General features: G+C 48.3%; 2 protein-coding genes across 2 annotated transcripts; both read left to right on the forward strand.

Moving 5' to 3' along the window:
- Positions 1–13,557: 13,557 nt before the first annotated feature.
- On the forward strand, positions 13,558–13,890 carry CHC_T00005958001 (hypothetical protein). The gene has a single exon (XM_005717771.1). The coding sequence runs from the start codon at positions 13,558–13,560 to the stop codon at positions 13,888–13,890; it is 333 nt and encodes a 110-aa protein (XP_005717828.1).
- An 11-nt stretch (positions 13,891–13,901) lies between these two features.
- On the forward strand, positions 13,902–14,561 carry CHC_T00005959001 (hypothetical protein). Its single transcript, XM_005717772.1, has one exon. The coding sequence runs from the start codon at positions 13,902–13,904 to the stop codon at positions 14,559–14,561; it is 660 nt and encodes a 219-aa protein (XP_005717829.1).
- Positions 14,562–15,676: the final 1,115 nt, after the last annotated feature.

Consider the following 15,676-nt stretch of genomic DNA (forward strand, 5'->3'; position numbering starts at 1 on the left):
CGTCCCCGGGGACGCTTTAGGATGGTACTGATGAGGGGGTGGGGGGGGGGCTGGGGGGTGGAAGTGGCAATAATGAGTGCGGTGAATGGATGAGAAAGTTGAACCGGATGACGTATATGTTGGTGTTGATGTGGCGATTGGGGGTCGGATGAGGGCGGGGGACGGGGCTGTTCAAGTATTAGAAAGTTTCATGTTCAGCTGCAAGACTGACGTGCTTTCTCTCTCAGAATAATTAATTCATGGCGAGGAATTGATGCTCGCACCAATGTTCTCTGTGTGTGCCATGTCTCCCAACACCTCGAACACACTGGCTGACGACAACAACTACACCACTGTACCATTTTTGAACCTCCTTTCTTTTGGAACTTCCTGTTCCAAAACGTTATTGTTTCGGAGTACGAGCGTAGACTGCAGTAGGTAGCTCTGCCTTTAACCTTTTCATGCGAAAGGTCACTATTAAGCCGGCGACGTGCATCTGCAATGCGGTTATACTTCTTAACTGCTGATGTGGGATAGAGGGCTCTTACAACTGCAGTTTGTGCTTCGCGCAAAGCTCGGTTCCTTGACTACAGGCTCTGGCAGCGACCACCATTACCATGCGAGCCAACACATGTTTTTTGTTCAAGCTTGTACTCTGCCGCAAGGCCTTGCGCAAATGCTCGAAACGTTTCATATCCGGTTACAGTATGGCGGAGATTTTTATACCCTTCACCCGTAGAGTATTCCGTCATTACAGGTGGCAGCTTCTCTTCATCCCTTGCAATTCCAAGGCGAAGAACTACGGCTGCATTAGCAACCTGAGCACATAAAAGCCGTCCTATAATGCTCACAATAGGATGTTCGCGGGTGTTAGTGTATGCTAGGGTTGTAAGGGCCCTGCTAAACTCGTCTACACCGCCTTTTAAGGCGTTCCAATATACAAGCAATATGGGCCTTATCATTCTGCTCGGAGGAAGGGGGCCGTGTTGTTGGACCCTGTCTTTGTAGGCCTGGCAGAGACAATAAAATGACGCCCAAATATGCATATCAGATGCATGACTGGCGGATAGTATGCTGTTGTATTCTGCTGGAATGATATTGGCTTCCCTTCCTACCCACGCAAATGCACTCACACGCACTGTGTCCATGAACATGAGGTAATAGTTTCGTAGTTGTTCCGAAATATGCAAAAGAACTGCATATATCACCTCACCCACTCCCCCACTGCTACCCTTCGCCACTATGAATAGAACTTTAGATGTGCCGAGGGTTGCAGCGTGATGAATACATTGAAACCGATAGGCAGTCGTGGGCACAAGTTCACGAAAGTACTTATCCACACCCTCGCTCCTGCCAATATTCTTTAAGATAGAGAAAGTGGCAAACCTTTCTCTTATATCTTTAGCATTGCGAATCGTGTTTGGTGTGGTCATAGTCTTAACCTCAATTGAGGCCACGTGTGATTCAAAATTGTCCGAATAGCTCAGAATCCCATCTGGGCTATCGGCCATCATGTCAGAGCTTGACGAGCCTATTAGCCTACACTCCTGATATACTCTACTGTGTACGAGTCCCTCTCACAGTGATTTATAGACTGGCCTGCAGTGATATTTGATGCTTGGATCGCTTGGAAAAATGATGGTAAGGCCCTCAACACCTGCATCTCATTCAGGGTACTTTCTTTCATCCCTGCAGTGGCAACCAGGGGCTTCATTGTCCAGGACTCTAAAGAGGCTTTTAAAAGCTCCTTCTTCAGCTTGACCGCTTTGTTATTGTACAGTGTCATCTCATTCTCAGGTGCTAAATTCCGAACAGGCAAAAATATCTCCCCTCGACGAGCGCAGTTCTGATGTTCGATACATCTAGATATTAGTTCGTTCTTGCGTAGGGAAACTCGCTCCCGCCTGCCTACAGAGTTCAATAATGAAAGTATCTCCTCCTTGCGCATTTGGGCTAAACTAGTGGTTGTTGCTGACATGAAGTGTTCAGCGGTGCAGATCGTGATCTCAACATCTGTATCACGATTGGAAATTCCAATAGTTGCGGCCATGCCCTTCCATTTTATCATCAACTCTTCCTCAAGCCTTTTGATGTCATTTGTGAGAGGTTGTGTTCCAGCCCGTAGTGTGGCGCCACGGAGTAGGTAAGATAAACCAGATATACTCGAAGTATAGTTCCGGGCAATAGCACCAATAAAGTTGCTGGCAGTTCTTGATGTAAATTTAAATGCCCTGGCCAAGAACCACCCTGGGTCTTCTGCCTGAAACACTGTGTATTGGCACAGCCTCCCCAGTAACTGCACAACTTTAAGTACAGCAATATTTGATAGTGCCTTTTGCCTGCGTCGATGGATTACGCGAAAAATATCCACCACCCTCGCCTTCTGGACGTGCGACTCTATTGTCGAAGATGAGCTGAAAATTTTCGACTGCAGCACTTTCAAATCTATGCCTGAAGCTATTCTTCGGAATGAGGCAGTACTGGTGTGCTCCGAATCTGACAGGGTCGTTGCTGTACACTGCAGCAATACGGCCTGAGTAGCTTTCTCTGTAGACCGAAGCTTCAATAGTACGACCTTTGCTCCCACGAGGTGTCCTTTGTGCACTGTATATCGCCCTGCAACCCTTCTCGGCCACAACCATCCCCTTATGTTTCTTTCTGATAGGTCCTTCTCCAAAAACAAATGGGTAACTTAAAGAACGCTTATGCGTTCCAATGCTGCTAGCTCCTAACGTCTCATTCAGAAATGAAATCGACTCAACCTCATTATAGGCCCTGTCGGCAGCAAACAAGGAATCCACCATGGGCCTCAAGGCCCCAACTGTAGGTACACCCTGAAGCAATTGGACCAATCTGTGCCAAACATGTATTACTTTTTCGTGCGGACGCGAGTAGTGTGACGCAATAAAAGCATGAGTTAATGCGGAGCAGACGGCATTGTTGACAGGTCCGAGGGCCTTAACGGGGTTGTTCACATGAGATAGGCTTGTCAATTGTACAACAGCTTTGGAGCTTAATCGGTTGTGATCGTCATCAACCGAGTAGATAGTGACACCTTCCACATTCACAAGCCTTCGGTTAATGGCAGCCAGCTCGCCTTTCAATTCAGTGATCAGGGCATTCCCGTCGGTCGGTTTGTTTAACCAACCATATGCCGTCTGCTCGCATGCCTCCCTCAAATTTTTCGTCCCGGATAGAGCACTCCATACTTCATTATACGTTTTACCCGAGATTCCCATTTGAAAATAGAATGGTTCGTTCTCTAGGGCAGTTATTGTAGACACACAAGCACCGTAAGATGCAGCCAGTACGTGAAGAATAATGATGCCTTTCAACTCAGCAGTTGAGCAGGGCAAGCGCATGCGAGAGATGAGTACTTGGTTAACGTATACACGAAGTTTCTCTAACAAAGAGAGCGGCAAAAAGGCATCAAAAGCCTCCACTCGGCTCAATCGTTCTTCTGGAGACCGCTTTCCTGCCAAACCAGGGCGCTGCTGCAACACATTATCTAGGATAGTGTTCGTTTCTCTCACATAGCGAGGGTACAAATCGAGGTCAACTGTGTCGACAGTTAAAGTAACTGGCTTAAATGCTGGGGCATACGTCCAGGAAGGGAGGCCTCCATTAGACATTGTGGAATGCTCATCGTCCACGCGCGGCCTATCAGGTGGCGCTAAGTTGTGCTCAACAATCAGGTCATTGTCATCCCCATTCATGAACTCACTTTCCACTCCAGTACCAACACTATCCTGAAATAAAGATGAATAAAAGTCCTGCATGACACGGCGACGACCATAGTAATGGTTTGAACCCCATTGATGCGTTCGAGCCCTCGTACCTTGGCAAATTGCTGCAATTTCCTCTTCATCTATGTCTGAAATTAATGCATTATCGACGGATTCATCGCCAGAGACGGACGACGTCCGCTGGGGATCGACCTCCTGCGAGAATGGGCGATCATCATATGATAAAGAATGGTCATTGACAGGGTTTTCATATGCGTACTGCATAGAGAGGTCATCACAGACATGGCTTTCACTCTCCTCGTGGATTATGGGAAGGTCATCTTCAATTGACGGCGGGGGACGTGATGGCGGCGATGCGTGCTGGCGCCACGCCTCAGCCTCCAGATATCGAGTGCGAGGTACGAATTGAGGGGCATTCGTAGGATGGCGTGCAGGCTCACAATTTGCAGGGTTGTGTAGATCAGGCTCTTGTTGACAGTTGTCATCGTCATAGGATTCTCCTGGGAAAATCTTATGACGATGACAACTTGGCGAGGCAGCGCCAATACTGTCATCGGCCGTTACTGACAGCCGTAACCGATCAGCGGAGGACATAAGCAAAAGGCGATCAGAGAGATAGGGGAGAACTGGGGAGAACTGGAGTAAATTGGAGAACGTTCTCTGGATGGAAGTGACGTCTCCTACTCGTGGAGAGAATTTCTCCTGGAGACGTTTGAGAACATTCTCCTCAAATGTTCACTTTTCATCGAAAATAGATGGTAGATTCTACTTCAGTAAAAATTTGTTCTATTTCTGAAAGTAGAAGGAAAATCATCTACATCGGAGCACAGGGCTAAAAGGCGTTCCTCGTCTGCCGACAACACTGTGGTGCGGCCAGCATGATTGCCTTCTGGATCTAGCAATTTTTTTAGCTCGTCCGTCTCTGAGCTTTCGTACGCCTTTTTTATTCGCGTGGCTGTTGCGCGGGACACGCCTGTGTCTCGGGATGCTTTGCGTGCGCTTTCACCTCTTTGGATTAACGAAAGAAGCTTGGCGCGGCGAGCACCCTCCTCTCTTCTTTTCGTGATTCCTTTCTTGTGTATGAGAGTTTGCGCTCTCATTGACGGTGGCATACTGCCACCGCCGAGCCGAATGTCGCTTACAGAGGAGGAGGGAGGGCTTCGCTGTCGGAGTGCGCGGTATGAGTTGGTGAGATGGACTGTGGAGATTTTGGGAAGGCGGGGAGGGCTAGAGGCTCGTGATTGGGAAGTGGCCCAAATTGAGCCGTGGCCCAAATTAAGCCGGTGAGAAGGGTACTGTAGAATGAACAATAAATATGCTCAGTGAGATATATATACGAAGGACAAAATGAAAGGATTAGTTTAATGCCAAATGAAAAGGTCTACGACCGACCTTAGAACAGCTAAATGGGAGGTTCGTGCAGTCGAACTTCTCTCCCAGAGTGTGGTACAATTGCCAAGTGGCGCTACTGCACTAGGCGGGCGCCAGAGGCCTCGCCAAGTACAGTAGTAAGATGTTAACCGATACGGTGCATACGTGGACAGCACGTGTAGATGTGGCCACGTGGGATTCCACGTGTAGTAAGTGGCACCAGCTAGTGCAGGTGTACACGTGGTGCGCGACCGATCGGTGGGTTAGTACAGTAGTCATTTTTAGTTACCGTAAGCTACAGTAAGCTGGCTACAGTATGTACAGCTACTGTAGTCCGTCCGGTGCCACCGCCCTACTAGGGGGTATAAGATAGGGGGGCACCAGGCTGGAGGTAAACCGAAGCAAGCACGCCTCCCCTTACTTCCTACCCTAGTCCTTTACCGTACGGTTAAGTAAGCCCCTGAGGTTTCCAGCTCGCCACCGGTCGTACTGCTGTACACCCCAGTACGACTGCACGTTTCCAGTGCGTTGTACCTCCCTTGTCCTGTGCTTCTTACCGTTCTGGATTATTCTACCTGACGCTCTAGTGTAGCGGTCCCCCAAGCTCCCTCATTTTAGGTACAGCCTGTCCTTATCCGTTTACGGTTTAGCGTCCCTACGGTTGTACCACACAGAGCTGTAGCACTTTGGCAACCTTCTGACAATCATTGCCCCCTTCTTACCTGACACCGCTAGTCGGTGTGGCCTTTTATACCCAAACTAAAAACTACAAAAGGCAAGCATACGAGGTGCAATCCGATATTGCACCTTGGCATGCTAGCTGATGTCGTGTACATCAGTTGTCAATTTGACAGCAGTACAATTCACACTACATACCAAAGTTTGGCCTCATGTGAGGTCATTCGTTACTAGTGCTGTACCCACTGGGCACAACACCAGTAGGCGAAATTTGAGGGTTATTTTTGGAAAATTGGGAAAAATTGGGAAAGGCGTACGCACAGACAAACAGACACACAGAGGGAGGCATGCCAGTGCACTACTCCTCCAGAGGGGCTCAAATTGGGACAGCTTTGTGCAACGCCTCCCGTGCATCCAAGGAATGTCGTTTCCCAGTCTGGTAAAGCCTCATTTGACAGTCATTGGACACCACCATCAATCTCAATCATCGTGAAACTTCATTGGTTAATATTTTCCAACGGCTAGGCCAAGTCAGCATTGATATGTTAACCGTGCAAAAACAAAAAAGGGTTCAATTTGGGACACTTTATTATTCCCATTTGGGTCTGTGTTTACTCGCTAGCTGCATCAAGGCACTCACTGCAACACCGCAATGGGCAGTCCCTTGATCATCCTACGCCCGGCCACTACTCTGAGCGCAAACAACGATGGCATCAGAACGTTCAGCTCCACTTACAGATGCTGTCTCACCCAAAATATTCCTGTTTTGGCAGTTTCGATACAACTTCATTCTTTTCTGTTCTGCTCCCGGTTCCTCTTTCTGCTTCATTTCTAAAGCCTTTCGTGCGACATTATCCTTTTCCGCAATCACTTTGCGATTAGCCTCTGCGCCGGCTTCAATCTCGCTGTCCTTCCGACGGTGGAAAATATCCCCAACTGTCAAACACTGCGCTGGTGCTCCGACGCACAATGTTTTCCTGCTGACAGACTTACTGTTGGCCACTGGACTAGGACGTATTCCCTGTAATATCGAGGATACAGTCTCGCGCTCTTTCAGTAATCTCGAGATGGCATCAATGGCCACCGGCGGACTTCGTTCACGGCTAAGCACGCCCGCCAATTCCTTCATTGTTTCGCCATCTGCATGCCGTTGCTGAACACTCGTGACTGACGGCACTGGACTCGAGTTTTGTACCCGAATAGCTTTTTCCTTAGCAGCATGCAAATGATCCAGCTTTTTTGTTTAAACTTTTCCATGAAGCGGAAATCCATCGGCCAGAGGCCAGTGTTAATAAACGCTTGTCTCTCGATATCGAGAGTCAATGCCGCGTGACCGGCTACGGCTAATTTCAGCTTGAAGCCCATCGACTGAACGTTAATTAGAGTCATGCGAAGCAATTTATCTCTGGTACAGCGCACTTCCTTTTGAAACTGTTTGTTAATTACGTCATTGCAAGGCTGCAAAAAATGTGTTGTGTTGGCGGGGAGGATCAGGAGCTCAATGTTACACTTTAGGGCTTGTTCGATCTACTCCACGCCATTACGAGACGAATGGCGGTCTAGAATCAACACAACAGGTTGTTGGGAAGGCACAAACTGACGAATGTAGCGATTGACATGCTGGATGAGAATAGGCATGGTTCTCGTGTCTATTGACCCCTTTTCAGTGCATCTTAGAACAACAACCGCAGGCATCCAACCTCTTTGAGCCAACCAGTGGGGGTGGCCATTTTGATCGTGAAAGGACTGTTACGGCAATGGCTCAAGCCATTGCTGCATGATATATTTTCCTGCTGCAATAGCAAACAAAGGACTACACTTTCCAGATGCGGACGCAATAATTACAGCTGTGAGATGTTTCCCAGATCCTTTTTGACAAGCAGTATAGCCACTATGGTGAGAATGGGACCCGCAAAACCTATTGATACGCTGGCGAAACTCACCGTCGACGTGCGTTGCATCTAAGTTCCAGACGTTGTCTGGGTTGTCAAAAATACCCGGGTGATTGGTCTGGACTTTTTGAAGGGCAGTCACAAACGTGTTTACATGTGCGAAACTTTCAGTTTTGATCTTGGCCGCCTCCTTGCTCTCCCCCTTTCGGTATGTCACATCTCTGTTCATCGCTCTAAAGGTTCTTATTGCGGCATTCGACGGAATTCCCTTTTCATAAGGCTGTCTCCCGTCTGTTAATATGCGTCCTAAAGTTGCTTTCATTGTAGAGACATCAATTGCAAATCCCCTTTCACCGGCATGAACTATACGTTCATTTATCATTTCCGCTTCCGTTTGCGGCCATCGTGTTTTGCGATCAGCACGGTGTTGTGCTGGATGCAAAAGCCTTTGAACGGAGGCCATGTCTTTTGAATGCAGGCCTTTTTTGATTCTTCCTGCAGTTGTCTTGGATAAATTGCACTTTTCTGCAACTTGCCTGATTGGCCACCCTAAGCGGAAAAGAGCAAGGGCGGCTTCTCTGTTGCTCTTCGAGACTTCGTCCCGCGCTTTTCGCTTTTCGCTCAGCGACGCTTGTCGCCGCATAGAGGGCGGCATGTTAGTGAGATACGTTTTTTGGACTGGCACGGACTGTCGTGATCGGCTGTAGTACATGGGAAACTACCTTTAGTGCTCTGTTTGGGAGGGAGTTTTGAATTTCCGATGAAACACATGTCAATTGGGAACGCTTGTACTAATATTGTTGGCCATGTAGTGCTTGGACGCATTGGTGGTTGGCTCGAAACTGAGATGTCCCAAATTGAGCCACGTCCCAAATTGAGCCCCTCTGGAGGGGTACACGTACAACACCGATGCATCCGAAAACATCCCAACAAGCTTAACTCCCTTCTTTTGCTTTTTGACCTCGATTTTTCTGTTGTGTGAGTCGTCTATCAATGAAAACCGAAGCACAGATTGCCATCTTCGAAAAAATGGACAAGCGTGATGCAGCCCATTGGGCCTTGTGGTTGAACAAGCCGCCGAATGATAGCATCATTTGGCAGGTTAGAAACGACGAAAATGGTGAAGGCTATTACGTCGAAATGCCGGTGATGAGACGTCCCGATGTTTCAAGAAGCCTCGATGAAAACATCTCATGCGGCACTATTTTTGCAGAGCATAGTCTCGATAGCTTATTTGGCATTGTTCAGGCACTCCCGGTTAACAATAGGAGTACGACCTGGAATTGCCAGAACTGGGTGATGGATGCGCTTAACGCGCTTAAGAGTAAGGGCTTTGACATCTCTGGTGATGTCATGAAAATTCTCAGGAGCAAGAGGGAGAACCCAGTGTATACCAATTCCCAAGCAGGGAATTCAAGGAAAGCCGGGAGTACATCGCGATAATGAATGGAGTGAATAGAACACATATGAGATATTCTTTTTAGATGATGAGCAGTGATGTAAAAGTGTGGGAGAACGGGTAAATGAGGTCAGTCGGTAGCTTCGCTCGTCGTGCGCATCTGCGGGGGAAAGGAGTCGCGAGGGCGGAAGGGCGTGGACGTTTGAGCAGTACCTACAGTATGCCTACGTCGTTACGTCGTTCATCACGTATCCCACTGAAAACACCGCCCTTCTTGGTAACTTGCTCCCAATGCGATGCTCTGAAAAAATATATGCCTGGCTCTAACTGTACGATGATCGTATTTATTCTCTATTGTCTACTGTATTGGACCGTTGTCCTCATACTGTTGTACTGTATGAAGTTATTTTCAACTCGTCTTTTGCCAGATTTCGAGTTTCAGGGGTTTCTGCGGAAACATGTCCATTGTGGTTACCTTCTCCTGTTCTGCCCCCGTTAGAGAGCTGAAGGAATTGTGAACAGAAGCTCGGGAATGCAGAAGCGCAGGAATGCACAACTGTCAGAAAGCGATGACGTCCGCACTAGTTGTCTCATCCCCCACGATGTGCATGTCATCTATCCGCTTAATGGAGAGATCTCTTACATGTCCTCGACGAACATGACGCTCTGTCGACATCCAACTCCATCTCAAAGCCACACATCTCGACTCTCAATGATGCCATTCGCCGCAGCGCTGTGATCTGGCAGATGCGTGGTGCCGTCGCTCTACAGATCTCTCCCACCGTTGCTCTCAAACGGGACACAGATCTCGATATTGCCCATATCTCCACTCTCAATCACATCCGGCATCATGCCCCTCCCTCCCGATCCCTCGTACTTTTGGTGTGCTCATTGATCAATCTGGACGGATGTATTATCATTTCGACCTATTTTCCCAGGCCGTCTCTTGAAACTCACTGGATACATCTGTCTGATGCCCAAAAGAAATCCGTCAAGGAGCAGCTCGAACCAATTTTTCAACAGTTGCGAAAAGTACCATCACCGCCCCTCGACAAAGGACGTTTGACTTGGGGCAGTGGAGTGCCAAGAAGGTGTATAGACACCAGAAGGTGGGACCGTGTTGCGAAAGAAGAGATTCTGGACGAAAAGGCATTTAACGATTTTCTTACCACGAGAGACCGTGGTCGTGGGCCATGGATAAAGATGGTTAGATCATTTATGCGCGAGGATCATGCTTGTGCTATGACACATGCCGACCTTCATCCCCGTAATATTGTCGTGCAGTTAGTCCTGCGTAGCGAGAATGGCGCCAGTGCTGATGACTTGACACAGAAGGATGTCAAAGTGCTCGGCGTTATTGACTGGGATAAGAGTGGCTGGTATCCAGAGTACTGGGAGTTTGTGAAGGCACTGAATACCATCGGCGTGGATGATCCCATGCAGGACTGGTGACAGTGTCTTCCCCACTCCATTGGCCTTTGGCCGGTGGAACGTTCTTTGGATATAATGATTTCGCGCTGGTACGGCTAGAAGAAAATTTAACCCCAGGAATGTGACTGGAGCCCGGAGGCTGTAACTTTCGCACGAGAACCTGCTACGCGTTTGTACGAAATTAAGTCTTGGTGATATCTCCGGATGCCTGCCTTCCGGCGGCTGTCCGTGCACGCAGTGTGAGCCGGTCTTTTTCTCAAACGCTGCGATGATGAGTATCGGGAACAAAGCCAAGGTCTAGTGATAAACATTGACTTGGTTAATATCCTACTAGGCAGCTGCAATCCCGACGCCACGGCGATCCTGTAGTTGCTGATGGCTGCTTCGCTGATGGAATGGATGTCGTCTACTCGAACGAAGGCGGTCTCTGCGTGGCGCTAAGCACGATCTTCTGTGTGTACAGTGGCCGTTTTTTCGGGCCTGGTTTGTAAAGAGGTGTTCGCATCCTCGAGGTGGTGGGGGGAGATCTCGTCGCTACCAGCTGTGGTGAGAGCATTAAGGATCTGGCCCTGGTTTCGTCTATCTCTACGTGCGCATTGAGGCGAGACGTCGAAGACGGTTGTTTGAATATCTTTTTCACCGAAGCCTGTACCATAGAGTTTTGAAAACTCGTTGAAATTTTTGTTGTTCTCTGCCAGCGCTTCTGTGGCGGTCTTCGCGGTTGTGGTGACTCCTTTATTGATATTTGCGCGACCGGATCGGGCACTGGCTTTACCAACAGCTTGGAAGTTGATGGTGCGGAAGAAAGGCTTTGGAAGCCTTTACCGAGACAAGGAGAGAGAAAAGACACAAGAAGGTGATCATGTAGACATGGGAGGAAGTTCTGATGAAGGTCGTCATTGTGGCTTTTGGAATGTATGCATTACGTTGCTTAAATGCTTTTGGGAAATGTTACTTTATGAGTGCCAAGCCGCGATGGTGTTGGGGGACTACAGTGTAGTAGTTCGGGATGTAGAGCTGAACGTGGGATGCGGGTCAAAATACTTCAGAAATGTTGCGGTATGACGCAGACAGCTTCTTGCGCAATGGAGTTTACGAGAAGGGTAGTCCGCAAGCAAAGATGACGATAGGTGAGCCTGGTGTAGTCTTGAGATACTGTCGTCGCCTGACGGCTTGAATTTCGGAATGCAGACATGTCGCACGTAGCCAACCCGACAAACTTCTGGGTAGTAGAGTATGAAACATGGTGACGTCGTCTAGCATTGGTCTATACTTTCAGAGTACATACATGTTTGCTGTATGGGGGGAGTCGGCAAAGGCGAAGGCAAAAGTGGAAGCGCAGGAACAGCATTATCTTGTACTTTGCTCGGCAACCAGCTGTTGAGATAGCATCAACACTTTCATGCATCGGCGTAGCAGTTTACCGTGGGGTAGGTCAGGTCAAAGCTTACCCACGAGGTCTTTTGTTACACTTATGAATGCATTCCCCATTGCCAGCGAGTTACCATTTCATCCAGGGCATATTCCGTTGGCCAGGTGCCAATGCAAGGGGGAAGATACTGCCACCAATTCTTTATAGGATCTCTTCTTATCCCGATAGTGTGCAGTGCCCTTGACAAACTCCCAGTATTCTGGATACCATCCACTCATATGCCAGTTTATAATTGCAAGAACCTTGACATTCTTCTCGGTCAAGTCATCATGGCAGGAATCGTCCTCACTGCGTGGCACCAACTGCACCACGATGTTACGGGGATGAAGATCACCATGGGTCATAACACAAGCATGATCCTCGCGCATGAACGATCGAACCATCTTTCTCCACTCTTCACACTTCGCATCGCCCCCAAGTGATGAAATCGTTGAACGCGTTCTCGTCTAAAATCTGCTCTTCCGCGATACGCTGCCACCTTCTGGAGTCCTTAATTCTTGTTGGCATTCCACTGCCCCACAGTAGACGTCCATTATCAAGCGGTGGCGGTGGTATGCTTCTTAACTTGTGGAATATTGCTTCAAGCTGGATTTTTCAAGGATTTCTTTTGAGCGTCAGGCAGATGCATCCAGTACGATTCAAGCAAGCCCCCAGGGAAGAAGGTCATGAAAGTATAGTGTACTTTTCGAGTTTTTGGTCGAAAAGCATGCCAAATGTGCGAGGGATAGGGAGGGATGGTGCATGCTGGCGAATGTGATCAAGAGTGGAGAGATGGGAGATGTCGAGATGAGCGTCCTTCTTAAGGGTGACGGTGGGGGGGGATCTGAAGAACGGCGACGCCGTCCATCTACGAGCTCAGGGTGCTGCGGAGAATGGCATCATTGAGCGCCGATATGTGCTCCTGTGAGATGGTGTCCAATGTGGCGGGAGCGTCGTGTTCGTGGAGGAGATGCAAGAGATCGCCTGCGAGCGGTCGGGTAACATGGACATCGTCGGGGATAAGATAAGTGGTGCGGGTGTCATCGCTTCCCGCCAATTTGCACGTCTCAGAACTGTGTTGCTTCATAGTGAAAATATTAACCTGTGCATGTGTGTGGTATCCTCGGTATCACCCGGTTGGGACCCACCGTTCAGTCCCTAATTCGTATTTTTTCTGTTTTGGAGACTAAGCTGGATAGATTTAAACAAAAAATACCATTTCTTTAACGATTTGGACACTTCAAAGAGTCGAGCGCATCTTCAAACGAAAGCGCATCTGTAACACATGCAGTCGACTTTACCCTTGGGTAGATATACAGTGTGCGAAACGCAAATAAATACACCCATCGTCGAGTGGGTTTTCGCCATTTGCAGGCGGAAAACATAAAAGCGCCCACTCCATGACAACGCAAAACACACGACGAGTCCGATTCTGGGCTCAGATTGGCTCAATTATAAACGCATCGACCGCTATATATAAAAACGCATGCGAAACGCAAATAAAAACGCGAAACGCCATAGAATACAGTATCGAAAAGTGCGGGCAACTGGCGTGTAGTCTTCATTTCAAAACAATAAAGGACACAGTACTATACCGACTGGCACTTGACGTCTTCCTACCTCATCTTCCACTATCAACTAGCATTAAAAATGCCAAGAGGCCCGCCGCTCACCGACCTCGAGAAGGGCCAGATCCTTGCCCTGCATCATCAGCTTATGTCCTTACGGGACATATCGAAAGAATTGGGAAGGTCCGTAGGAGCTGTGCAGCGCTTTTTAAAGAATCCCAGTCGACCTGCACGGTCTCGGGCGCATGTAACTGGTCAAAAGTTGACTGTCCGGGGAGAAAAGGCTATGATTCGAAGGGCAACCACGGGAAACTATTCAGCTCGAGACATAAAACAAGACCTCAACTTGCCGGTAGGAGTCCGCAGAATTCAACAAATTCTAAGCGCAACGCCACATCTAAAGTATAGAAAATGAAGACCGCCCCAATGATGACTTCTCTGCACCGCGAAAAAAGGGTCAAATGGGTGCGCCGTTTTATAAGCAAGGGGGACTTTTTTTGGAACAAAGTCATCTTCAGCGATGAGAAAAAGTTCAACCTCGACGGACCGGATGGAAATGCCTGCTATTGGCATGATTTGCGCAAAGATGAAAGGTTTTTTTCTAAGAGGCAAAATGGAGGAGCTACAGTTATGGTTTGGGGAGCCATTTCTCCTTACGGGGTATCCCCTTTGGTCTTTTTAAATGGAAATCAAAATTCGGGTAAGTACTGCGAAACCCTGGACAAGGCCCTACTGCCTTTTTCCGCAGAGATGTATGGGGAAATGGAGAACTGGGTTTACCAGCAAGATGGAGCTTCTATTCATAGGTCGAGATTCACGCGCTCTTGGCTCAATGAGAAGGGTGTGAGAACTATGGACTGGCCCGCAAAGTCTCCTGATCTTAATATTATTGAGAACATTTGGGGAATCATGGCTCGTCGCGTCTATCTTCGCCAGCGTCAGTTCGATACGATAGAGCAGCTTAAGGAGGTGATTGAGGATGTATGGGCAACAATTAGTGGCGAATTGCTACAGAAGCTCTATCGTAGCATACCGCGGCGTATGCTTGCAGTTCTGGATGGACAAGGGCGAGCGACAAAATACTAGAATAAAGACATTTCTTCTACTGTACTCTATAGCGTTTCGCGTATTTATTTGCGTTTCGCATACTTTTTTGAAGATATCTGTCTATGCGTTTATGATTGAGCAAATCTGAGCCCAGAATCGGACTCATCGTGTGTTTTGCGTTGTCATAGAGTGGGCGTCTTTATGTTATCGGCCTGCATCTGGCCAAAACCCCCTCGACGATGGGTGTATTTATTTGCGTTTCGCACACTGTATGTCGACAGAATCGCACTGTCTGCACAGCGCCTCAGGCCGAAAGTGGACTATCGGCGATGTTGTGCTGTAAGGTAGTGTCTCCGTCAGTAGGAACGCGGGCGCCTACTGTTTCCCAAGGAATGTGGAGAGGTTGAGACTATGTTTGCTGCACTACGACCCTAGCTCGTAATGCACAGAATGGATTTCTTGAACCTTTACTGTTGCTGCTGAATAATCTACCGAAACGCAGCTGGATGGACGAATAGCTCCCTTATGTATCCTTACCCTATTGCGTACAGAAAGCGCGGATCCACGCGCTTGTTGGAGAATAGCTCGACCCTTTCGCATAATTGTTAAAGCCGATATAAAACCGTAGCTCTCGTCGCAGGGGTCAAATTGATCCCATCGTCTATTGTGCTGGGTACATGCATCATCATGTGTACACGCTGCTCTACGTGTACACATTGCTCTACACTCCGGGTTTTTTGGACGACGAAGCTACGGAAAGTCGGTCGAAATGACGTTGCATGGGGGATAAGTTTCGCCGGACGATGTCTTGTTGAGTGCTGTTCGTACTACCCATTGCCGGACCGGGATGTTCACTAGTCCTCTGTCCAATATATTTTCCAAAGCTTCGCAACGTCCAGGTTTCGTTAACCCGTCGGCAGGATTGTCACTACCTCGGATCCATCCGACATCGGAAATTTCTTGAGATTCGTATGCTTCACGTGCTGCTCGTATGTCAATCATCAGTCTTTTTTCGGTCGTTGATGTATTCTTGACAATAACTTTGAAGACGCTGTCACTGTCAATCATCATAATGAGAGGAACTTTAGCAGAAAGCATTGTTTCAAGGTCCGTCTTCAATAAAAAGGCCAGATCGAAGGCGTCGGCGAAAGCAT

The sequence above is a fragment of the Chondrus crispus genome, genomic scaffold (assembly GCF_000350225.1).
Source record: "Chondrus crispus Stackhouse genomic scaffold, scaffold_33, whole genome shotgun sequence".
In the NCBI taxonomy this organism is placed as follows: domain Eukaryota; phylum Rhodophyta; class Florideophyceae; order Gigartinales; family Gigartinaceae; genus Chondrus; species Chondrus crispus.

Excerpts from the sequence above, each read along its gene's own strand:
- CHC_T00005958001 (XM_005717771.1), top strand. The coding sequence starts at position 13,558 with ATGCCAAGAGGCCCGCCGCTCACCGACCTCGAGAAGGGCCAGATCCTT.
- CHC_T00005959001 (XM_005717772.1), top strand. The coding sequence starts at position 13,902 with ATGATGACTTCTCTGCACCGCGAAAAAAGGGTCAAATGGGTGCGCCGT.